Genomic DNA, 26,820 nt, shown 5'->3' on the forward strand with positions numbered 1-26,820 from the left:
GCATTAATTCTTTATCATATTACATTGCAATGAGGCAGGAGGGGGAGCAGGCCAAGGGAGAAGGAGAGACAGAAAAGACCTTCTGGTTTTGAAGTGAGATTTAGGGTCAAGGTTCCCAGGCCACTACGAAAACCATCAATACCATGCCCAGTTTCTGCCTCTGAAGCATTCATATGGGCCATGAGGGTAAATACAGCCGAGTGAAGTTACCGATCTTCCATTAATGTGTGCAGCAACATCAAACTCCAGTTACTGAGCTCACCATAGGAACCCAGCAAGCATCCAACCTCCACTTTCTGATTCAGGAAGCACGAGGAAAGCCAAACGGCAGGTGAAGAAGGAAGGGAGGACGTGGCCTCATGGTCAGGGGGATGATACGTGCACAGAAAGGCCCTGGGAGAGATCGGAGAGGTGCAATACAAGCACAGGGCACGGTAAGGATCACGAGGTCAGGTCACTGTCGGTGATGAAGCGCGGGTGAAGTCAGCAGTCCAGTGCAGAAGTGCATGAGGGAAACTGGGAACGGCTGGGACACAGTGCAAAACCAGTTTGGGAATCAATAGGTTTGACTGGAATGCTTAGGTTAAAAACCTGGCTCCCAAGTGAAAGTATTAAGCTGCCTAAGTTAGACAGAAGTCAGATACAGTCAGACAGATCCAGAGACATTAAAGTCTACCCTGCTAATAATAGGGCTCCAGTGGTTTAGAAATTTTACCCTAACTTTTGTTTTCACTGAAATGAATCAAAATAATAAAAATACTCTCAAAATTTAATGATCCATTCTAATAATTTTTTTCTTTTTTTTTTTTTCATTAGAAGTGCTTATTATAGCAGGCTAGGCTTAGTAATGGAACCCAATTATCTTTATACATCATACTAAATGTAAAACATTACTATTCCTATAATTTAGGTCATGAAATAAAAATGTCACCAGTGTTGTTACTTTAGGTTTTAATAATGATTTTCTACAACATGAAATAGTTTGATTACCAAGACCTACCGGTGGTCAATGATGGCAACTCACAAATAATGCTCCACACTCTTAACAAATGGCACACAAAACTTACCTTTCATTAAGCGTTTTAATAACTGGAAGTTGTTCGATCCTGATTTTTATACAGCCAATTATACATTAACATGTACACATACTCAATTCCAGTCACAGTGTATATATATTTTTGGATCCGCAGCAATATAAAATGAGTTCTACCTGTATATACATGTGCAAGTCTGAATGAGTCCTGAGCAGTTTTAAAGTACTATTAGTCAAATCCTGTAAATTTTAACCGATGCAAATAAAACTCGGGTTTTACAGTGTTATGCTATTGTGAAGAAGCTATTTTTCAAAGAAAGAAATATAGCACTTTGCATTAGCTTTATGCATAGCTATGAGCTCTGTACAGTGCAGAGCATCCACTTACAGTCTGGGTAATTAGAAAATCTGAAAAGATGCTGACCGCATTCTTCGGTTACTATTGCTTCCTCTGCTTCTTAATTAATGGCGAGTGATTCGTTCTGCTTCAAAACAATCAAGTGTGGAAGACTTATGCAGCAGAAAGAATATAATTTAAATCTGTATATATTTTTGTAAACATTCAAGTTACCCAGGCCCTTTAATTCTTCTGAGGAAAACTATACAATTATACAGTCAAATAGTTAAAATGTATGTCTGGGAGGGGAAAAAAATGAAACAACAGTGGAGTACGAGCATTACCTTAAACGCCACAGTATGCTATAAGGAAACAAAAGAGGAAGGGTTCTTTAAGGAACAGCTTGGACAAACCGAAAGGCTGCTCAGAAACCCTCTGTCAGCATGACAGACCGCCATGGTAAACACGAGATGCTCTCGCACCACCAGAACAAATTGTCTGAGCAAATGGGAAGGAAGCACTCCCGCTAAGGAGCGGATCCAAACACAGCACGAGAGTCAGAATCTTTGTACAGTATTAACAGGGTAACTTACACAAAAATGTCTGTATACCCCGTGCCAGAAAAATGCAGGCACTAATATGAGAACTGGTAAAGGCCAAAGGCTAGCGCTGGGGCGTAGCTGTCTTTAACTGGAGTTGTTTGGATGCAACTTCCCAGGTGTGCAGGAAGGTACCTTTTTTCCTTTCCCCCATTTCTCTCGCACCGCAAAAGTGAAGGCACCACTCCAACTATGCTCCTCCCGCAGAAGGGTCCTGGCCCAAAAGTTAGCTGGTCCCGTGGCTGCTATAGTCAAAAACGCCTTTCCTGAAGAAGGGTGAGAATTCGCAGATGGTGTGTTTTGACAGAGTTAGCCCCACTTTATCAATGTGCAGCGGAGATGATGGAGATTTCAGCATTGCAGAGAAAAAGCTCCTGAGGTATTTCTGTGGAAAAAAGATGCGAAGTGTCATAAGGTTTACTTGATCAAATTGATTACGACCACTTTGAAGAATTAAATGAACAGTGGTATAAAAAAAAAAAAAAAAAAAGAAACAAGATCTCCATGGACTCTGAAAAGTCCTTTTAATAACCATCAGCATTTAAATCCATCCATAAAACATACCTACTGAAATGTCTGTATTAAGCTCAGGAAAAGCAGAAAAGAAGTATTTTCCACTTTCTTCTCCTGCCAAGCTTAGTAACTGTTTGATTCTGCACTTCTGTGATGCTTTCTGGTTTATTCTGTAGTCATGTAATGCTTTCTGCTACTCATGACCTGCTAGTACTGCCGTCTAGCATTACCAAACACTATAGCAGGTGCAAACCTCAAATCCATTCTGCAGGAATTTCACTACATATGGACACAAAAGGCCTTCAGAAATCTTTCCCTCATCAAGTCTCCACAATCCTTGCACCAAAAAGGATTTGTTTTGATCAAGGCCATCTGCACAAAGATTGCATGACTTCCATATTATTTCAGAACCCACCAGCATCTTTTCACTGAGCTGCCCTCTAAATTTCATGTTTTTTAAAGTCTTACACATAAGAAACATTCCCCTTTCCAAAAGTTGACATTCACCAACCGCTGTGCGACTCGCATCCATTTGTATCTAGAGAAATTGTGACAGATGTACGTTAACACAAAGTTAGTTTTCACAAACCTGACGGGGTTTCCTTCACATATGGGTTGAATTATTGCAATAATTTAGCATGATTTAGTAAGTCATACTTGTAACTTTTGAATGAAACACAGTAGGTAAAACGTTGATCAGGCAGGTGCTAAACAAGTACCCATTGTCACCCAAAGAGTTGTAAGGCAAATCTCACATGGAGCACAGGGATAAGCTCCTTTGCTCCGCTACAGACTGACCACAGAAAAAAATAACTTGAGAAATCATTCACTAATCTTGGATTCAGTGGGAAATATATCTGTAAGACAGAACAGCACAATCTCCTCTGAAGAACACAAAGTTTAGTTATTTGAATGCAGCAGCTTTTGGGTTGTGGGAAGCAGTTCGTTCAGAAACAGTCCTAATTATTCACCCTCTTCTCAAGGAGAATTCCTCCATACTATAACAACCTGTTATCTATTTAAGTGTCTTGGAAACCGGCTGTATTAATATCACAGAAAGCAGGATAACAAAAAACAAAAACCAAAAAAGCAGCTGGCGCATAAGCTATTCTCTTGGCAGGATTGGTGAATTTTCTTTTTTATTCAGATCTCCCACAGGTTGTATTAATGTTCATGAAGAAAAAAATTTCATTACAAAAATGCCTTCAAGATGAATTCCAACAGACTAAGAGGTAATTTAAAGTGAGCAACAGATGTCATATCAACATTTGTCATAATTAGTTCACAAAGTAGGGCCCTTTAAAAAAAGTCCCAATCCAGTAATGCCTGAAGGATGAATATGGCAGAAAATCAAATGTAAAACATGGCATCCTGTTAAGAGTTTTAGCACCATGCTGAAAAGTTACTGCAGTAATTCCAGTTTATGGCTACCGAAGGCTCAAAGGTACCACAATATGTCGCCGGAGACATTACAAGACCTATTGCGTTCACCTTGGTATGTATGGCCAGATAATTGACTGTCATGCCTTTCCTGTAGAGCCATTACTCATTGTTTTGGCATGATAGCTCTAACGGCAGAGTAAAAAAAATATCTCTGCTATAAGCATATACTTATCTGACAGGGAAACACTACAAACTTATTTTCCCAGATCTGCGCACCAGAGTTGCTCAGTGAATATCACAGATTCTTTGAACATGAAAAAGATCCTTGGGAAAAAGGCAACAAGCAGACCCTACCAGATTATGATGGAATTCATTTTGTATGAAGGTCTCCAGCCATATGGCTTGGCATTATGTGCTCTTCAACAACCACCTCTGAGCAAATTAGCCCCCTTTCAAATCCTCTGTCTGCATTTGCCCTCATTTGCAATGCTGATTTGTTAGCATAGCACAGAGCTGATGTGCCCTTGACACAAAGAAGCTGTTGCTTCAATGAAATAAGGGCTGCTCTGCCCACATATGCTGGCTAGGAGTGAAGTCCCATAGTAAGGGAAACAGTGATTGACGGCAGAAATGTTTGCTCACACCACAAGCATATGCCTTGATTAAAGAGCTGAGTCTAGGCAGTAAGGGGGAAGGTTGCTCTGTCCTGTCGGCTGCAACGTGGACAACGAAGTGGAAGAAAGTGGTAGGAGAAAAGGAAGAGTGCTCCTTATCGGTGTATGGAAAGATGCTTCCCAAATTCAGATGGGATAGGGAGAGGACGAGGGTCACAGCAAGCTGGGAAAGGGACAGGAGCACATCAACACCAAGTGCCAGAGATGAAGGAAAGAAAACTTTCTTAAAGATCCAGAAAGGACTCGACACGGACTTTGTTGCAACCCAGGAGGCTACTGCAAGCTGCTGGAGTGGGAGCAAGGCTAGATGAAAGGATCTCCTGCCAGGACCCAGTGGGCAGGCGGAGTTGTTTTCAAAGCTTTTATATTAAATCCATTTCCAGCAGCAGATACAATTTTTCTCTATTTACAGAATAGTGTTATTTGTGCTGATTTAAAACTAGGGAAGCACTCTGGTATCTTTTGGTGCGCTCCCTTAAAAAAAATTTCTTAGCAGACACTGGCAAGCTCAGGGTGCCTTCATAGAAACATGTCCCAATTTTATACAAATCTGTGATTTCCTACCAGTATTTCACCAATGGCATCTAAATCATTGCCCCTAGTATGCAAAGCACCACCTTATAGCAGTCCTACTTTTGCTAGGTTTGCATGATTACACTAGATAACTGCTGCAAATATTCCAAAAGGCTTGGTTTTATTACTCGTTTTTGTTTGTTAGCCTTTCAAAACTCTAGCCATTTGTTCTGGATTATTTAGTCTGGTAATCAGTGTTCTTCCAAAAGCACTTAGGACTTTGATCTCACTAATAGTGTTCTACTTGCTATGTTGCTGGTTTGCTGGAAAAGATACTAATAATAAATTTGTCAACATGTCAATGTGAAGGCACAGGACCCTGGCACTGTAACAGGGATGTAAAATGGGTAACTTACACACCAGTCGTGTTGGTTGCTCAGTCTAAACACACATTCAGGAACACCAGTTTAGAGAATGGAAATACTCTTGGCATGTACAAAACTCTTAAAGATTGAAAGCCAGGTTAAAAAAAAAGTCCAAAATCAGAAAAGCAGTGGTTTCACCCTCTTGGCACGCATTACAACCTTCATGGCCTTTTACTTAAAATTTACGACAGCCATACCTGCAAGTTTTAACTTTGTATTCCAACTGTTTGCAAAGGAAACAAGACTGAAGAAAGTGTTGCGAGGCCCGAAGGTTTTTCTTTACTTACTAGTTTGAGTAGCTTTCCCTCCCTTTTAATTATGTGAATAGCAAAACGGCAACCATTTTAAAAGCTTATTAAAAATCATTTTAATAGGGTTCACCTTTTTAGCAGTAGGCCAGCGTTCATCTCATGCTCAATCCATCAGCACAGCAAAGTCATTCTAATGATTTTTGCACTACTTTGTGATGTGGGGACCTCATAATTTTATACATTTTAATATAAACCCATAACTTAATTTAAAGTTATTAACGTTATTAAAATCAAAAAGCTTTTTGGAATGTTAAAGTGTTCTTATCATCCCTTCAATTGTGGCATATTAAAGAGGAATTCAGTTCAATGACATTGTTCTCATAATCCAAACAGTGACGGCCTCAGAGACCAATAGCAGAGCTTAGCAAGAATTGAATTTTTCATTAAACTTTGGTGTGTTTAAAAACTCATCAACTCTGGTACTTCCAGAAAGGGAAGAAACTTTGAGCTTTCTCTCTCGTACTGTTGTTTCTAGCAATTTCCTCAAAAAAGTCAGCATTTTAAATTCTTTAAATATAACTTAGCGTAATAAACATCACCTGCTAATATTTGACAGAGCTGAAAGCACCACAAACTTTAATAAGATAAACCTTACAAGGCTTTAGTGATTTTTGAAACAATAGCCTCTTTTCTCTGAAACGATACCCCCCTTTCAACACCTACCCATCAATGTGACAGTCAAAAGCTTTACCGCAAGGTCACAGAAGGTCATCGGTGGCAGAGGCAGGACTAATTAACTTGCTCATCTAACTTCTAGCATTGGCTCCTCTCTCCCTTTAATACAGATGCTAGTTTCTCCCAGCACCAATCACATAATTATTCTGTTGACTAGTGTTAAGTGCTGCAAGCTTTAAATCAAGTCTTGATTTGAATTATTCATAGAGCAAAGCATATGCAGGTATCAACAGCTCCTTTCTATAGGATAGGAATCTAATTACAAAAAAAAAAAAAAAAGACAGAGACAGAAACATATTCCTTGACTCTGAAAAACCACATTATGCTGCAATTAGATATTTGCAAAGTAAGATCCTCCCAAGGAAGACTCTAGCCCAAAACAAGCAGACAGGAACATGCTTCGCTTCCAATCTGTGATCACAAAAATAAGGATCTGGTTAGAAGACAACGCATGTGAAGGGAGCCTGCTGTAATGCAGAAATGGGAGTGCATCTCCTGCCTTTGTCTCCTAGAAATAAATTGTTGGGCATATGTGAAGGAAAATGTACATTTGGGGATCCTTTCCCAAATTAATCAACTTTCTCTATTTTGGATCTTTCCACTGGTGTCTTGAAGCGAAAAAAAATTACTTCCAGGGTGTTTTTTCAAATACGAAATGCTACAGAAACACCCGCTATCATTCCTAACTACAGTCTCTACTACAAAAAAAGCCTGGCTTAAATGGCACTGACAGAAGATGGTGCTCCACAGAGAGTTCAGGCTGGCAAAGGGCCCTGTCTGGGGTGATGCTATATACAGAATCTGAAGAGAAGAGATTGTACATCTTCCCAAGAAAAACAGGATTCAAACTTCTCATTAGATCTGCTTCTTCCATGGCTTGTTTTTTTTTTTTTTCTTACTGGCAAAAGTCAGAGGGAATTAACACGCTGTATGGGGTTGCAGCCTGCGATACCACAGGGAGAGTGCAGCAGACAGGAACCCTTAGGAAAAGGGCTGCAAGCTAAGCCAGCTCTGCCTCATCCGGGACACAGACCACATCTCAACCACCAGGCAGGACTGGATTATTGGGCCAGGTGTGGAGGACAAGGAAAGCCACTAGCCAGAATACACGAAGTTTCTTTATGAACTGATTTCCAAGGGATCACATTCTCTTATGCCAAATACCCCAACATTACACAGCAAGGGGTATTCAAGCTGTCCAAACCGAGGTGTTTTATCCAAGCAGTGGTCCCAGCAGGCTGCTCCTGTGGTCTGCAAGGATAGCTCGGCCCTCCAGGCCACGATTCAGTTCACTACAGTTAAGCTTCTGCCCTGTGCCTGCCACTAAAACCATCTCCCCTTCCCCTGGGGACCACCTGAGGCTAAACTGGCTAATTAGGAGTGAGTAATTGCCAGCATAATGCCCTGATAGCTCTCTAAAAGTAGTTTCAGATCCATTTCTGGATTTATTAAATTTGAGCAAGCAGGGAAATAATAGGCAGATAGCAAGAATATAAAATACGAGGTGGCACTGCTGTGGAGTACAGCAGCTCGAAAGGATGAGGGACTGTACACAGACTATGAGTAATATCTTCACCTCCAGCCATTCAAGATTAGGATCAACTCTGCTCACCAGACATAACTAGCTCAGAAACATTTTGGTCTTCTGTGGGGTTTTCTTTTTCTATTTTTTTTTTAATAAAGAAAACATGAGGCTTCAATTCATTTCCCCAACACCTCGACATATATTGCAAGATATCATAAAGCAGTTCTGAGTAAAATATGTGAGCAGGACAGCATGTGATTTTCAATACCTCAAGAGATATTTCAGTCGCTTCAGGAAGTACCCAACGTCACCTCTGGATCCGTACACATTTATCTGCTGCACACACCCTTAGGTCATTACGTGCGGCTGTGATTTCATAGCAATGAGAAAAAGACTTACTGCCTGGGAGACTACCTGGTGCCTGAAGGATCTTATTTCTGTGTAAGATTTGGAAAGAAAGCTTCTAAAATTATGACATAATCACCTGGACTGATATCTTCTGCAGGAAAACCAGGATGGCTGGGTTCTCCTGACAAAAACTACGGTATTAGACACTGTTAAAGTTGTGCAAAGCTTGCTTGAGGAGTCAGAGGTAACAAATGCCTCCAGAACGTATCTGTCCCATAGGTATCAGAGACCACGCTCTAGTCGCACACGACTTGTGTGAGCACAGAGAGATTTTTCAAGAGAATAAAGACTGATTCACATGTTTGAAAATGACAAGTCACCGCCACGTTAGTCATAATATTAAGGAGGGGGGGTTATTTGCTTCAGATTGGCAGACATTAATTAGGCTCAGGGCTGGATTAACTGGCTTCACATTACACAAGCCAAGAAATAAAGGATTGACTCGTTTTAATCAAACCCTTCCTGTTCACTTTGATTAGGCCTAATCAGAAGCAAGGCTGTTTATAGATAATGCCTAGTAGTCACTGGAAAAAAAAAAAGTTAAAAAATAAATAAATCAAGAACTTCCCAATCAGTATCACCTTACCCTGTGTTTGCTCGTCTTCTACCTCTACATACAACTCTGCCCCACACACTAACAATTTCCATCCAAAACAAATTCTACATATAGATTCTACATATAATTCCACAGCCACGCACAACGCACATGACCAGCTGCCCCGAAGCACACCTATGTTAAACTTCCAGCTGTCTTACTGATGGGCTTTGCCTGCACGAACATGCTCTTACCAATGGAGGAAAGCAAGCCTGGCACTGCAGGAACCAGCACTGCTGGGGATGCAGCAGCCAGGCACAGCTTCGGGGCGAGCAGAGCATTTGCTGCAGGGTCCAGTTGCCTGTGCCGTAGATTGGCGATTTAGATTTACGGGTTTCCCTTAGCACAAATAATATGAGTATGGCAAATTATGCTAGGTTGTTTTTGGTTTTGTTTTGTTTTGTTTTTAAATATACTAGCAAATATCTTGCCAATTTGACTGTGATACGCATACGTAAACTCTTAACTTGTTAGACTGAACTTGTTTGCTAAGGAGCTAGATAGGAAGAGATAAGATTGAAAGCTCCAACCAAAAATATAATGTAGCTCTTTAATTAGTGAACAGATTTGCCTATATAGCTCCCAAATGTTAACATGGCCATAAATGCTGGATCTATAAAAACAGAATTTTACTTTGATAGCAAAGAATTTAGCCTTTGCTTTTGTTGGAGCTACAAAACTGAACTATGGAGACTTGTGTTCTCACCACTGCTGTGGCACTAACACCGCAGCAGTCTGTGTTGGTGGTGGACTTAACCCAAAGCAGAGAGAGAGAAGCAGCAATACCATACACACTACTCCTTTCAGCATGTTTAGAGGTATCTAAATGACTTTCGAACTAAGCGGTAAGAATCAAGCTCTTTAAGCAGCTAAACTCCATTAAAACAAACAGAACACACATTTTTAGCCCCTTGGGAAACTCTCCCTATGTTTTTATGCACAGCGTAATGCAGATTCTTTGAACCAGGGTTAGTTTCCTCCTTAGCTATACAGGTGAAAGCAGATTTTACCACTACATCTCCAGAAGTGTTTGAGTGCCACTAAAATTTAATTTTACCCAGGGTGGTACTGAAATTTATTTGAATTCATACACCTATTTGAATTTTCACAACGTACAAGCATTCTGAGAGATGCCAGTTATGATTCAAGGTGAAACTGCTCTCCTAGGTTTTCAAAATCCAAACTATTCATTATAGCTATTTAGAGCGTTTTCTGTGCAAGTCTAATGGCATGAGCACATTATGTTGAATTACTATTATGCCGCATCAATTGAATTAACTTCTGAAGTCAGTCTACATCCCAAATTACAATCTTATTCTGCCTGAAATTCATTTAAAATCCACAGGACTTAATATTTCCTACAACGCCTGCATGCTAAAAGCTTATATTCATTGGCTTTAAGTAGCTCCAATGAAAACTGAATTGTAGGCTGGCAGGAAAAAAAAATTTTAAAAGGCAGTAAGGGCTGATTTACAGGTGCTCTATCACTGTGAGTCTTCTTTTGGAAGTGAGTGGCCATATTAAAAAAGATCAAAACAGACCTGACTAGTGAAGGAAACCAATCTTTTCTCCGGAGCACAGGTCAAAACAAGTCCTGTCAAAATCTATTCCAGAAAGAACAACAACAGGATTGAATTTACCACACATCCCTGGGCCAGCAGCCACAGCGCGTCACCTGCTGGAATGGCCTTGGCAAACAGCTATCAAAGCACTTGACATGCATCACCCTCTGCTTCCTTCGGTGAAATCAGACGCTGGAGGATGACTGATACGCTTGCTTTGAAAAGGGATAGCACTGAGTTCAACCCAGCGTCCTTGGTCAAGCGCTCCCTTTATTCATCTGCTCACATCTGAATATGGAGAGCCATTATTGGAGACCGGTAAAGGTAGACAACTTGATTTGTAGGAGGATGTTGGGAAATTTGTTCTGAACTGATGGCAAAACACATTACGATGTGGAGCTAAACTAGAGTTCAAACTATATGCTGTCACATATTCTGAACTTACTAAATTATGATAGACATACCTCCTTATTTTCTCATACTCTGAAATCTCTAAGAAGGAAAGAAAAAAAGGTCTCTGAATTGCACATCCTATTTAATTCTTTGGTTGTAATGGAGATAAACATTTTATCACAAATGATCCAGTTTTTGAGGTAGGGATCTGAAGTTATACATCTAAAGAAAGAAACACCAAAACTATTGTAAAGGGGTATGTATATTATGTGAAGTTACCTCTAGCAAACTCTGCAAAACAGGGTTTCAGACCTGATCTCGAACAAGGCACTGAGTCCGAGAAAATGAGACCAAAGGGCTGCTTACGCTCACTGTTCCTTTTGTGCCCCGCAGCCTGTCGGACTGAAGCTTAAAATTAACTCATCCAGAAAACAACCCCAGGCTTTCGCTCCTCCTAAACTACCATCTTTCTCTTCTGTTGCCGTTATAAGAATAATGTCTTCCATTTGATGTTGGCCTGACTCAGAGTCTATGGTATTTAATCAAAGCAGCATTTTATTGGTATAGGATCAACTGCTGACGTATGCAAAGTCCTAATTTCGACTTATTTGTATGTAGTGACTGCAATCAATAAGTAGAATTAATTTTATTTATTCACTTTTTGAAGCCAACATGCCTCACACAAGAAGCAGCACCACCCAAAAAAGGATGAAATACTTCACTGCTGAGACCTGCTACAACTCGTCCTTTGAGGGCTGCTGCTGCAAAGAAGAAAAGCCAGGCGCCTTGGACAGCCCCAATGATGCACCGAAGGATGGGAACCTGACGTGTGAAATTGCTCTCAGATGGCTAACTGCAAGTTTTACTGTCTGCAGGCAAAGCGAGCCTTTAGCGTTTCTGAAAAGCAGTTGGTTATATTCTTAATTTTTTTAAACGGTTACTAGAGGTTATGAAAAGCACTTGGTGCAGACTAACTATACCTAATCTAGAAAATGATCTGTGACATGGATTTCATATAACTGGTACTCACAATACAGCCCAACCACACACTTCTCTTGTCTTTGTGGACACATCTATGCTCTTTCCTCCTGTGCTCCCATTACATCCCTATTGCTCTAGTGGGAAATTAAAACCATCACTCCAAGGTGCTGCATTCTGTAGCTCAGACTATGGGTGTGAAACAATCTTCTCCAGGATTATCAAACACTGACATTTGCATCGGTCTGCTTTTGCGCTAGCAGTCATATCTGGTGTGCATTCATGTCTTTAACAAAAGAAAAACCTTCCTTTTACCTTTCAATGATTATCAAATGTATTCTGAATGCTTTCTGAAGTCCTTCTCACTGAGATGCTTCTAAGAACAGTATTTACAACCGCACTGTCAGAGGCAAACATTCAATCTGCAAGAGCCAGGCTGGTGAGCAGCTGGCTTTAAAGCTCTTCTTAAAAAGCTTCGCTATTAGGGATGTTGTTGTAAGCTGATAATGGAGTCTAATAATTTCCTTTTAATAATCACTTTGAACTGACACATAATCAGTAGCTTTGGAAGGTCTTTGTGACTGGCATTAGAGTCAGGAAAAATCAAACAGAAATGGTAACTGACCCCACTTACAGGTTTTTGCAATAGAAACATCCATTCACCTGTAACTAGCATGAAGCAGGTTGTCTCACTTAAACAGAGTAAGGGATGGAGCTGTGAAACAAAGGCCAGTGGGATGTACTCATGAAGTCCATACTGAATATTCAGATGACGGATCATCTAAAATCTCATTAAAATGCTTCTGACCTCATGAAGCAAAACCTCAAGAAATGAGGGCTCAGACAGACTCAAACATTCTGTTTGCCCAAGTTTGTCGACAAATATTTTGAGATTTTTTTTTTCCTCACATGTTTCTTTTGCTGGCTGTCACCAAGGTGTTAATTCTGAAACTAATGATACATTTAAATAACAAGAATGAATTCAAGTTCAAGCAAAGGTGCTATTTCCATTACTTCATGTTTTCCTTAAGAACCAGATTCTCGGAGCCATGCAAAACCAGCAGAATCTCACTTTTAAAGGGGAAAGTCGGAGTGCCTAGCTTTAGAGTCCTATACAAAAAAAAAACGACCTAGAAATTATTACCTCCAAAGAAACTCAAGTGAGAATACAAACTAAAAACAAAACAAAGCATTTGGCTTCTAAGTTAAATAATCTTATTTTGGAAGCTTAATTTTGAGTGTAGGTAGCAGCGATATTTCAGTTAGTTCAGTGTCTATGATGCTTTCCCCAGCCAGTTCTACAGATTCGAGAGCAAAATTGAATTATGCACTTCCTACAAGATTTATTTCTGCCTCTTGCATTAACACCTATCATTGAAAACCTCATCAGACGACATCAGGAAGTGAGGAGGTTAAGGACCATTGTATTATTAATTTTAAATAAATTGAGCGTGTCTATCTTTTAAAGCAATTCAAAGTACCAAGAAAAAAGAAGAGCAGAGACAGTGCCAGGAAGATGTATGTGTTCCTACAAAACCTGAAGTAAGCTCACTTTACCATACTGTTACAGGTTGACTTTCTTTCATTCCCTGAGCTCTGTAAGTGGCAGCCAAGGGAAACACACGACTGCTATCGACTGCTGAGCTGTCTGTCGGTGCAGCCCCGATCAGGGATTTTGCTTGTTCCCCTTTGCTGTCCACAAACAAACCTGAGGAAATCCAGCAGTGGGAATAGGGAACAGAGACAAGGAGACCAGCTGAGGCTTGGGGGAGGTTTTGTTTTCCTTTAAGCAACAACCTGTCGGGATTTTTGTCAGCATAACAATTGTTTTTTTCCTAAGCACGCTGGCGACAGCAAGAGTAGAAAAGGAGGCCTAGTGGGTCCATGGCTGCAAGGCTTCTGACCAAGGAGTCAAGAAACACAACTCAATCCGCCATGTCAGCTGAGACAGTGACTCCTGCCCAGTTTTTCTGGCTGCACAATGGGAAAATGAGGCTAATAACGTTCTTCATTAGTACCACAAAGCGTGAGTCCAGGAGAAGAAGAAAAATAATGAGGGGAATGATGTGATACAGAAATGCAGTATCCAAAGAAGCTGGGATTTCAGGAAAACTTCTTTTTACTGTAATCCACAGATCTAGCAACTCACCAAGGAATAAAAGATATTCTGCAGTTAAAACAGGAACAGACACCTTCACTGAATCACATATCTCTTGGGACATGTGTTTCCTTTACAAAGTTTTTGCTTAAAAAAAATGAAGGAATATGCATCATATGATTTCATTTTAAAAAAAGGATCCTATATTCTTATCTACTGATTTCTAATTGCATGAAGGGATAGATACACACTAACTTCTATTCATTAACTTTAATCAAAAGAATTCTTGGCTGTTTCATTTAAGGCGGATTTAATCAAGCAAGGTTGGCTCTGAAGTGAAATTGCAGTCTTTAGACTGTGGAACAATTAATTTAGATTTTTGCCCTGCAACAGGTCCCTGATGAAATACTAAATTAATAGATTGCAATAGGGCATTTCGGATAGGTAGTTTTAAACACAATTTAGGTGTTTTCTCTTAAGATGTATAGGCAAAACTTCTGTACAAATTTGCATGTTATTTTTCCAAACCTCAATGGAAATGTAAGATATCGGTCAAAAGACTTTATATTACACCAAACACCAAAGCAAAAGCGTTTACTTCGCAAGGATGTATCACACTAGAGATCAAAGACTTCTCAGGTTCATCTCACACAAAAATTTACACACCATGTGCTTTCCTACCAACAATATGTTGTGAAGCTTTTGGTTATTAAGCATTTGTACCAGCTAGGATAAATAAAGGAACTTCAAGTTTTACCTAAACTTTGCATTTATTGTAATTTTAAATCACAATCCTCATAATTTGGGGCTCTCTGGAATCTTTTACCCCAAGTAATTTCATCTCCATTACGATGAAATATGCCCACTTCTAATCTCAAGCTAAAATAAGGTAACTCTACATGACAATCTTAAACCAAAGCAAACCCTACAGCCAGCCCCCCTGGTTCTAGCTGCCTTGAAAGGTACCACAAACCCCGCCGCTGTCCTCAGCGCTTCCGATTCCTCTGCCGAGAACCCAAGAGCTGATGCGTAGTAAAAACCAAACTCTTCCTAAACTGTCCCGCAAAGGATGTTTTGGATAAATCTTTTTATAATTAGGTCCAAGGAAAATTGCCCTGACTAAAGCTGAAGTCAGTCAAATAAAATAAGTTTAGATATCTGCACTAGAACCAGCTCTCTGATTGTTGTACGCTTAGTTAATTGGAAGAGTGGTTTTGCTCCTAGAATAACTCCCAGACTATCTGCTTCATTTTCCCAGATCAGACTGAGAGCTGCAATTTAGTTTTGATGTAAAGAAAAAGAGCCTGCAAGGCTATTTCAGTAACCAACTGCTAATTCCAGCAAATACCCTAGTCAGGCTGTTTGACTGATATGACAGCTTAAGTTGTCTTATCCCTCACACAGGTGTACATTGGAGTTTGAATGTTAATTTGTTATGTGCATACTTAAAAAAAAAAAAGCAAACTAAAAAAAAGAAACTGCCGTTGCTCAGAGATGACCTGTGGAAAGCACTGGACTAGCCAAAGCTGTACCATCCCACTTCAATCCAAAAAGTTTAGGAAAAACAAGGTGAAGTCAGAGCCTATTCAAGATGTGTAAATACCTAATGTAAAAACTGGAAGAGCAGAGCAATTTCTTTGTCATCCACCACCAGGATGACACGTTGCGCTGGTTTTGGCTGGGAGAGAGTTAATTCTCTTCAGAGTAGCTAGTATGGGGCTACGTTTCGGATTTGTGCTGGAAACTGTTGATAACACAGGGATGTTCTGGTTACTGCTGAGCAGTGCTTGCACAGAGTCAAGGCCTTTTCTGCTTCTCACCCCACCCCACCAGCGAGCAGCTGGGGGTGCACAAGGAGCGGGGAGGGGACACAGCTGGGACAGGTGACCCCAACTGGCCAAAGGGTTATCCCACACCATATGACATCAGGGTCAGCTTATAAAGCTGGGGGACAAAAAGGAAGGGGGGGGCATTCAGCGTGATGGAGTTTGTCTTCCCAAGTAACCATCACGTGTGATGGAGCCCTGCTTTCCAGGAGATGGCTGAACACCTGCCTGCCAGTGGGAAGTAGCGAATGAACTCCTCCTTTTGCTTTGCTTGCGTGTGCAGCTTTTGCTTTACCTATTAAACTGTCTTTATCTCAACGCACGAGTTCTCTCTTTTACTCTTCCCATCCTCTCCCCCATCCCACTGGGAGGGGTGAGCGAGTGGCTGCGTGGTACTTAGCGGCCGGCTGGGGTTAAACCACGACACAGGTCCACTAATGATCTTACCATATGGAATATTTGTTCAGACCACTTATCAGACTGGTATTTGTCAGGCTGTTACCTATTTTTAGTCAACAAAGTCAGTTCAGATGTTGGATAAGAATATACATTTTTGTTGGCCTGGAAGTTGTGCTTTGCTTTTTCTAAAAATGCTGTATTAGCTCATTAGCTCTTGACTAACCACGTGGAACAATCAAATAAGCTTTTATACCATACTACAGCTGTAACAACACATCACCTGCGAGGCCTGAAAGAGATTGCAAAGGGTTTTTAGCAAATGAAGGTACAGGATGAGGTATGAAAGCCAGCTGAATACAAGCCATGTTTCTGCTTGTTACCAAGGTCTAATGCCCTCACCCTTTACCTGATCAAATTTCCACATGAGAAACACGCTATGGTCAAAAGGCCAAGAAACCACGTCCCCTACAGAGGCAATCCGTCCATTCAGTACTTTCCAGTTAGCCCACTGACGTGTGCTCAATATTCACACCAGATTGAAAGCCACGAGGCAGTAACAGCCAGTATTTAAATAGAAGTGGTGCCTGTGCCATCTTCCACTATCGCACTTTCTCTGCCTGCCAAACGCTTTCCCAGTATAACTCAAGATGTGCTTTGAGCCTTCAAAGCGTTACGTGACTTTGGAAACCATCACTACTTAGGTGGTTTCTCCCACTCTTCACCAAGGAGGCTGCAGCTATGTTAGCTGAAACTCTCCAGCTGTTGGCAAACCCAGAGCAAACTGCTGCAAAATACATAGTGAAAATACCACAATTAGAGATCCAGACGTAAGGGGGTTTTGACCAGCTGGTTGCATCAAATTCCTCATGGCAAGGATGGTAACATTTGCTTGGCTCCTTGTCCTCTTTATCTAACTTTCCCTCAGCCACAGGGGATCTTTAGTTTCTCGAACACTGAGTGATTTATCAGGATTATTGAGTGGCATGACCAAGTGTACTATCTGGCATATGGCGAAACATATTTGTGTGAACAGTGGCCATATACTATTACTAGGTTTGCAAAATATGTAGGTAATATGTTTTAATGATTTAGTTTACTTAAAATAGATACAATTTAATTTTAAGCTAAAAACTGGCTATATAGAGAGCTATAAGTACTATATGACCACAATCACACAGCAGTTTTAACATTTAGAAACATTACAGTAAAATCTGTTAGTAAATCAATGAAAGGTCAGAAAGATTAAGGGATTAAATTTCTTACTGGTACAAAAATATGCAAATCGAGTACTAGACCGTAATGTGTCCATGCCTTTATGCCCTCTGTAGAGGATGTGAAACAAAAAACAGATTACATTTTGTGCTACATGTAAGACAGCCTCACATCAGGAGTCAGTGGGAGGATGTTTTGTTTGTAGATCAAAGAAAAGGTGAAGTACATAGAAAAAATTCAAAACATGCAAGAAAAGATTCCAGTTGGAAGAAATCTACTTTTATATTAATTTCTCTAAAGCTCTACTTAATGCTACTTTAGCTCTACAAAGAATATAATTCTTAATGACTTGCATGATCAGGTAATCCCCATATGGCTACAACATAGTTGCGGGGTGTACGGTTTAGTCTTTGTTCACACCTCTTCTTTCCCAAAACCCCACCTCCTGCCCCTGGGCTGCAATAACACACACATTAACAGAGAAATATAAAGACTTAATGTGTCATAGGAGTCGAAATTATGCCATCCACACTGCACTGCAGAAAAAGCAAAAAAAACCCAAACCCTCATAAACTCAGTAACCTTGTCCACAATAAAATTAATTTTTAAAACTAATTAAAAGAAAAAAATACATTCAGTAAGCTGGGTTACAAAATAAAGCTCAAAGATGCCTAAATATTGACTTTCCTTCTGTCATGAGATATTTGGATATAGTAACTATGATAAAATAGTAAATCTTCAGCTAACAAATTGCATTTAAAGTAGCAATTTTTTTTTTAATCTTGTCTTGCACAGAGACCATCTGTCTACAGTGAACAGTTACCTCACCCACAACCTTTCCCCCTTAAATAAATGTACCTCCTATGAATCTCTCTAAAGGGATGGGTTTTTTCCTAGACTAGGATTAATTTTTTTTTTAAGGCATGTTTCATTACTTTGCAATCTACTGCTGCCATCTCCCGTGTTAAACGAGGCAGCAAGTAACTTCATACTCACAAGCAGGCTATTTAACTTTGACCATATGAGAATGGTTTCTGTTGGTCAAGCAGAGTACTCCACTTAAATACACCGCAGAAGCCTGATAAAAAGTTGGCATTACCTCTAAGTGACTCCGCCGTTCTGCAATCACTCGTTCATCCTTGTTTCCAAAGAGCTTCTTTGGAGGGAATTCTAAAGTGGCAAGCTGGAAGACATTAAAGGATGAATCGGCATCAGAAGTGACAAGCTCAAATGAGAAAATTCTCTTTAAACTACAAAGCAACAGGGAAGAAGAATATGCCAAATATTCACGAGCTACACTATATGCTATTAGCAAATATCACATTACATATTTCTACTGACGTTACTACGATCTGGTCTGTAGCACTGCTAAGATAACAGTACATTTTGTCATAAATAAGGAACAGAAAGCAAATTTAGGAATTAGACTGCCACTGTTTGCCCACATAAAGATTACAAAGTTGCAATCTGTATCTGATGGGATAGCATCAACTAAGAAGTAAGAAAGATCTCTTTGGGAATTCTATGTATCTTAAAAGATTGCATTCAGTCTCTTAAAAACTGTGGTCTCCAACCACACTGTCGTGTAATTTGTTTGTCTTTTCTTCTGTTGTATTGTAAACGTAAGATCACTGAATCTAAGAACGATCACTGAAGCTATGCTGTGGAAGATGGCATTGCTGGACTCCAGGTGACCGCTGAGCCAGACCTGAGGGACCGTGCGTCGCGCCTTGAGCTACGACCTCTTCCTGCACAGCGCGGACAGGCTAGGAGCATGCACCTACACTGTGACGGCAGCTAAGACGATGGGAAGTGGGATTTCTTGAGCTGTAACTCAACTGTAGCTCAATCACATTCAAATGTGTGTCCACGCTGGAAGCCAATAGCTTTAATTTCTGAAGAGAATCCACATGAGCAGGCAAAATCCCATTTATCACACTGAAAATGAAAAGAAGGCAGCAGCACAACTCCTAAAAACAACTGTTCAGATCTGTCCTTGTAGGACTTCTTCCACATAGGTGTTCAAAGCTATCTTCTCATTTTTTTCATCCTATAGGAACTGTGGCAAGCTACACTGGCAAGGGAGAGACCGAGGGAACGGTGTTCCTTTCTTGTACAAATAAAACGCTTGAACAAATTCCAGCCAGCTGTATCTGGAAAACACACAAAAGACTCAAGAGTTGGTAACAAGTACCAATGAACTTGGTCTGCTAAGCCACTGCTGCTGGGAATGATGCACAAGAAAGCAAGTCCTCTCCACATAGTTTGTGTTTGCACTTGAAGGCTCATCAAAACCAATTTCTACCTAGCTCTCACTGTATGAGACAGAAATATGCAACCTCCCATTGGCATTGCTGGAGTCGTTTTGCAGGAGAAAGCCCTGTGTAAAAATGCCTCCTGCATGAATTCCCCTGGTTATTTGATGATATTGAACTAATAAACAAGATGCATCATTTTCTAGTATATCAGCACATACAGGACTGTAGAGAATATATGGCTGGTTACAAGGAGCAGCAATGTACTGAATTAAATTAGGAGCTTCATTATTAACATTGAATGTAAGCATCTTTAAAAGACAGAGGAATTCTGCGATACAGATAATTTATTCCCATTCTCTGGTTCAACTCCAACTTGGATAATTTTAAAGAAATGCCTAGACATCTTCAAATGAGTGATATAAAGTGATGTGGGGTGCCAGAGGAGATGGGAGAGATGTCTGCTCTGTATCAGTCTCACCAGCACACCCCAATTATATTCCTCAAATTTCTCCAACTATATTATTTTCGGTGTGCCTGCTTCTTCATGTTGGCAGGACAAGCAGTACACAACCAAACAGGATCCTATAATTACATCCTTGGGACTTATTTTCACTGCATTATTCAGTCCTTAACCTATACAGCATTATAAGTGCTAATACTTTCAAGGACGTCAAAATCCCACCCCTGCAGAAATTATATTTTATTAAATACTACAGCATCATGTCACTGCCAGAAACAAGTAAGGTAAAACAACTACCACCACAATCCCCTCCTGGCCCTAGAGAGATTGATTTTATATTTATTTGCTAATAAATACTTTCATTATAGAATTTTAAAATAGTGTCTGTTAAAAAACAATTTGCATAAGTACAAAAACCTACTGCTACAACGTCCTTAGATGTACTCTGTGGAGTCAAAGCAAGGTATTACACCTAAAACCAGGAATGATTTCTTTACCTAAATTAAGTTTGATTTTAACAGGCTGATTCTACAAAACTTTGGGATGGGCAAGTTGTTTTCCTTACCTGTTAGCTTTCTGGATACACCTTAGAAGAAAAACAGTTGCATTTTCTAAAGCCAGTAAGTTTTGCTAAACTCATTCAAACCTACATAGCTACTCACATAGTTTTAACATTTCTTAACTCCCAAATCACTACAATGCACAAATCTTTGAAACCAAGCCTTTAATATGCAAGGGAAAGGCCTCAGCCAGTAAACTTAGCTCTGAAATGTTCAAAGCCACAATCTGTACCTAAACAAAAATCATAATTTCATTGCTGGTCAAGACCTGGATCTGAATACTTTGGACTTAGAGAACTATATGTAATAAAACCCTTCATCCAGATCAGAACGCCAACGTGCCGAACCATACTTGGCACACATATATATGTTACTTATGTTTGTAATACGCATATATATGCACAGAATATACTTATACATACATATACGTAACTTGGGAGGATTTTGCATCCTGCAGAGGATACGTTACAAAGGATCGATCATCTACTGCAGTCACCACCGCTACGGGGCTGGATGCAGAAGGCGCACAACCTCGGGCCTGCTGGAACACTTCTGTGTCCCACTCTTTCCCAAGGGTTCTCTGGCTCCTCTTTTAGCCAAATGATTGCCAGATGTCCATCTCACAAATAAAAAATGGAGACCATTTCTGTCACACAGCAGATGACCACCCAGCTATATGACAGAAAAACCTCCAGCCATAGATTTCATCATCACTTCAGCAACTCTTGGAAACCCTGAATTATTCCAATGCGTTCTACTCCGCTACATGCCAAGAGTCTAATCCCCACCAAAATGAAAAAAAGAGACATTCAAAACTCTCCAGGCTTGAGTTTCAGGCTCTCCAAACACTTAATGCAGACATGACAGCACCAGTTTCCACCAGGTTCGCAGCTTGAAAATTATCTTTGCAACATGAGAACTAGAACCATTCACGCAGCAATGTGAATTACGCAGTCCTCTATCTGACTGTGTAATTTCACTGTAATAGGAAGCTGGTCCATTGTAGTATATTTATATAAAAATACACTGTTAGTACATTTATCAGAGGTAGTGTGCTTACATATATACATACCATTGACCTCTGTCACTCTGACTTATGAAGTTACTCCTTTAGTGTGGGGAAAAATACGTTGGTGCAAGAGTTCCCACAAATACGCAAAGTGATGCTAAAATGTTCTTATCTCATCATAATTTTGGTTTATAAAAAGGAAAAGAAAAAAAGCCCAGCAATACAAATATACTGAAGTAATGATAAATGTTACAATAATTGTCTATAAAGATCCTCTGTCCTGATGTATTGTTTGACAAACAGACTCTGAATATAATTGTGTGCGATTCAGAAATGCAATGATTCAGGAGAATTTTGAGGTTTATTTAAAATACCTTACTCATTTAAGCCAAATCGCAGTAGCAAATATTTCAATAAATTCCAATTTTGTTATTAGTAGTACTAAAACGCCTTTAAGAAACTGCACAGTAACTTCAAATGAGATTACCACCGCTACAGGTTAATGCACACAGCACAGTATGTGACTGAGCCACATTTGTTCTGTCACTTAAATATGTAAAAGATCTGCAGGTGTAGATTTTGCATCGAGATGTTTGCCTTGGCTCAAACACTGTAAGAGATTTTCACGCTATCCAGATTCAGGAGTATAAATTATTCTTTTAGAATTAAACAGCCTTGTACCCTCTGGCTCAAATTAATTCTTCAAGGGTCACACCTTGACTACGAGATGAACGCTTTGCAGCAATACAAGGCGTAACAGTGGGACTCTACAAGAAGCAAGGTAAATTATTCTACCTTCCTGAAATTTCTGAAGCCCGGCCCTCCTCTCCCTTGTCCCCCTTGCTGCAGTGGCAGTGAAAGCGTTTGGCAGTCAGTCTTTTTCCGCGGGGATGTTCTGTCGTTTTTTAGGGCTGCTGATGAGGTGATATGTTTTCTGTCAGGGGAAATAAAGAGGCACATTCCCCAGCCTGACAGGAAGAGTGAGCTCAAATGATTTCCTGAGAAGCTTCTGCATGTGGTGTGCAAGATTTCTAATTTTTATTTTGGCTGCAGAAGCATTTCCCTACTACACATAATTATAGCAGCGCTGCAATACAAATTCCATTATATACATACGAGTGTGCATACGCGTGCCATGGGCAAGGCTGGGACTACTCTTAGACCTAAAATGCAAAGCCAGGTAATATTTTAAAATAGTACGGAGACACCTCAAGACTGCATATCAGCACTCCTAACATCTTTTAGACGTTAAACTTTTTACAGTTAATGATGTTTATCCTATCTGGCAATCATTGCTAGGCAGTGGCAGTCTTAGGGAGAGGCAAACAGTCATTTGCAATTTACTCCCTAATTTCTGTATAATAAATAAAGGCTGTGTTTTATTTCTGGGTCTTGTATTACTTGGGGGCACGTTATTTGTCTGTGTCTCAGCAACCTGAAGAAACGATACGTACCTGCCATGCTATAGTATTTGTGAGATTAGCATGATCAAGTTTAGGCAGTACTAGGCCCAGTCCTGAAGGGAAGGTGCTTCATACCTAGCAAGTATTATTCTAGTAAAGTTTAAGCAGCTTAATGGATTCCTACACTTCTCTCACATTTCAGCCAGGAGACTGGTTTTAACAAGTTTATTTCCAGGCGTTTAATGCTGGTAAGAATAGATGGCAGAACAGTAAGTGACCCTTTTTTTACTCACCTATTTTATCTTGTATACAACTCTTTGACCTTAAGATTCACCTGCTTCTCGAAACAGCATGTACCTAACAACATCTATATGGAAGTATATTCTTTTAAAGTGAAACCACACATTTTCATAGCCTTCAGCTACTGAGCCCCAGGAAGAGATGCAAATTTGGATACTGGCCTTTTGGAAGCCAAGAGAGTGCAAATGAAGGCTCCAATACCACGAAAGGCTCTGCCTGGGACGGGGTGCACTCTCATTTCAGGACCTTTAGAAAACAAAGCCATCTGCATTTGAAGGGTATCCTTTAATTTCTATTATATTCAGTTGGAGACTCTTCACTGACATTAACTGAAGTTTGCTAGGGACCTGCTGGATTTAATTCAGTTCAGGGGTTTTATGGTACAGTGGAACATAACACGTTAATAAAAAGTCTTGTACAGTACTTTGCAGATGATATTTCAATATATAGTGGACCAAAGTAAAATACCACATAATACAGTCACGTAAGCTTGTCACTTCTGAAGCGTGAAATTGTTCGAAGTGTTATGCTCCCTAAACATTAAAAAAGTGCCATTTTCCAACATCAAGCAAAAATCTACAGGACTGAAACATCTCATTATTTCTGGTGGGCAAAATCTATGTTTTAGTGCCCACAATACAGTAAAAGACTTTTAAGAAGAAAAACAGGACAGACATTGATGGAGGCTGAGTCATCTTTAATCTTTCATCCCAAATTCTCTTTGTACTTCAATGTTTTGATATATTTAAATGGGGGGGAAAAGGGGAAAAAAGAAAATTAAGGAAATGCTAACTATTAAATTAAAAAGTCAGTCTTCTTTAACTCTCGTGTTACTTTTACAACTCTGAATTTTCTCATTTTTCAAAGGGCATGTCTGACTTTTGATCCTTTGTACCAGAAATCTCTGTCACAGATGAGAAAAATCAAAGAGAAGAATGTGGCAGCCGGTGTGGCTGCACCTGACTTGATTTTGCAGTGAGTAATGAAAGAAAAAACTGTCCTACTTTTAGTTTTTGAAGTTTAAACAAAGTAACTTAAGCCTCAGCTTCTCAAGATGTACTAAGACTCCCAGACTCTAAAGAAATTGGACAAAAGCTGTATTCTTAACTAGGGACTTGCACTAAATATTTATGGATTTGACAACAAGGTAAAAAAAAAAGCTTAACTTCTATATTTTTACTAGTATTTTGTCTGAAATAAACCACCTATTCTACACAATTTTGTAAGAGAGCCTTAGGCAGAGGGAAAACGTTAACACAATGAACAGATTAAAGGCTACTTTATAATTTCTGCAAAAAAAATCAAACAGAGATCAAAGATAAATCATTTGAACATACACTATCCACTAAAAAAGAAACCAATAAAATAACTTAAAACCCACCTAAGTCACATTTTCAGGTGATACAGTTCAAACTATTTGAAGTTCAAATTATGTTTTCCCAAATATGAGTGAATAAAACTCTAAATTTATTCTCCTTTAAAAAAATAATAATGTAGTCCTCCATCATGTAAACCCTACAGTGCTTCCCCGATACGTATGCCATAGGTAAGCGATGCCCTCAGAGGACAGGAAGACTAAAGACAATATTTTCCATTATCAACTAATCGAGGAGCGGGAATATCCAGGGGATTATTTTCTGGATATTCAGTTTGTCACCTACTTTTCCTCTTCCATTTCTAATATTCTCTCTTTACTTCTTTTTCCATCTCTTCCAACATGTTCTCCTCCACTTTCCAGCTTGTCTCTATTTTATTTCTATGCCTTTCCTGCCCCCCATGACCTACCTAATTCTTTTTCTTACTCCACTGTCCATTTGCCATATCAAATTTTCTGTTCCCACGATCTGCCAGAAGGGGAGAGGGATTTGATATTCTCCAAGGCAGGATATCCGAGCAACTAAGGATCAGGCAAAGTTCTGAGGTGGACCCATGTCAACCTTCTAATGCAGCAAACTCCTTGGAGAAGACTGAACAGTTTTTAAACAGCAACAAAAGCCACAATTTATTATAACAAACAAACAAGGATAGTTAACCTCCTAAACCAAAGAAAACTCAAGTGACCAGGAAACAGAACTGGAAAAAGGTTGCATGCAACCTTCCTCCTATGCACAGAGTCCCTGCAGAGGAGACCCCGCAGAAGGTCCCTGATACCAGCCTAAGACAGTCAGTCCTTTGCTGGCTTTGATGGAAGCGGACTGTGCTCCAGCCCCTCTGCTCCCCAGGTCTTTGCAGCGCTTCCGAGACCTAAGGAGCTGTTCTAGGCTCATCCCTGCTCTCTCTCAGCAATTCCATCAGAGCTGCAGCTTTCTGTTGTTGTCTCTCCTTGCTGCTACAGGCTGCAGTGACTGGATCTCACTCAAACATGCACAAAGGAACAAGCATCTCCCTCCTTCCTTGAGGGATTCTACTCTGAAAGCTCCTGAATAAATCGGTCAGCAAATATCTCAGTTCTTACAAATACAAAAGAGACCATATCGCAGAGTGATGTACTGGAATTTTGTGCTTTTGTTGTTGTTGTTTTTGTTGTGTTTTGTTTGTTTGTTTGTTTGTTTGTTTTTTTAACCCCCTGGTATCTCCTGAATACAGTTTATGCCACACCTTGGTTTCCTGTCCCTTCACAGCACAGCCTTTTCTCAGAGGAAGCTGTTTTGCCCCAGGTACATGAGGATACTCTTCTTCCTGCTCTCCATGCTTTTTGCTCTGTGCCAAAGATTTACCTGCCCACAGAACTGGTTTAACCTTTGCATTTCTGGCTGGCAGGAGCAACTCCTGGTTTGCATGTTGCTTTCTGCCTGGCCCCGAGTGCCGGCAGCCCCGTGAGCCCAGTCTACTTTATCCCCTCCAGAACACATCCCATTGAGGCCAGAGTGTATTGGGGACCCTGCTAGGGTTAACCTGCCGGGCAAGCAATTCTGCAATTTTCCCACTGTACTCAGACGGGCTACAATTACTTGCCTTTTTCCTACTTATCTCTCTGGAACATCACCCATATATAAATAGGTACCTCCTCTACATCATTCCCCTGCAATACTGGCACTAAGACATGCCAAGAACACAAGCACTTACGTCTCCTCCCATAAATATATGCAGTTCTGTTGCAAGTGCCCTCAAAGCCTGGATGCTGTGACCAGCCCCCACAGATCATCTTCTCTGGATTCAGCAATGCATGAGCATCTTCTCAGGATGCACAAGTTCTCACAGCTCTGCTCTCTCTAATTCTGGGTAACTCTCTTTGAACTTTCAAGATCTTCCTGGCGTGCTTGCCAGTTACCTTCCTCAGACAGGCATAACTTTCTCCAAAGAACATTTCAACTTCATCTGTCACTGAAGAGGGATACGAATACAAAAAAGGAATTCACCTCCTGTGAACC

The 26,820-nt window shown here is 40.2% G+C and overlaps 1 protein-coding gene across 2 annotated transcripts in view; it reads right to left on the bottom strand.

Moving 5' to 3' along the window:
• Positions 1-1,063: 1,063 nt before the first annotated feature.
• KIF16B (kinesin family member 16B) overlaps positions 1,064-26,820 on the bottom strand; it is a 141,871-nt gene continuing 116,114 nt past the window's right edge. For both annotated transcript variants that reach the window (XM_087776536.1, XM_087776535.1), the window contains 2 exons: positions 18,559-18,642; positions 1,064-2,354 (listed from right to left, as the gene is read on the bottom strand). In XM_087776536.1, the coding sequence (XP_087632662.1) occupies positions 2,196-2,354; positions 18,559-18,642 (243 nt within the window). In that variant the 3' untranslated portion in view covers positions 1,064-2,195. The remainder of the gene's footprint in view (positions 2,355-18,558; positions 18,643-26,820) is intronic.

Source organism: Nipponia nippon, unplaced genomic scaffold (genome assembly GCF_047370975.1).
Source record: "Nipponia nippon isolate SJK-2023a ecotype South Korea unplaced genomic scaffold, ASM4737097v1 scaffold_4, whole genome shotgun sequence".
In the NCBI taxonomy this organism is placed as follows: domain Eukaryota; kingdom Metazoa; phylum Chordata; class Aves; order Pelecaniformes; family Threskiornithidae; genus Nipponia; species Nipponia nippon.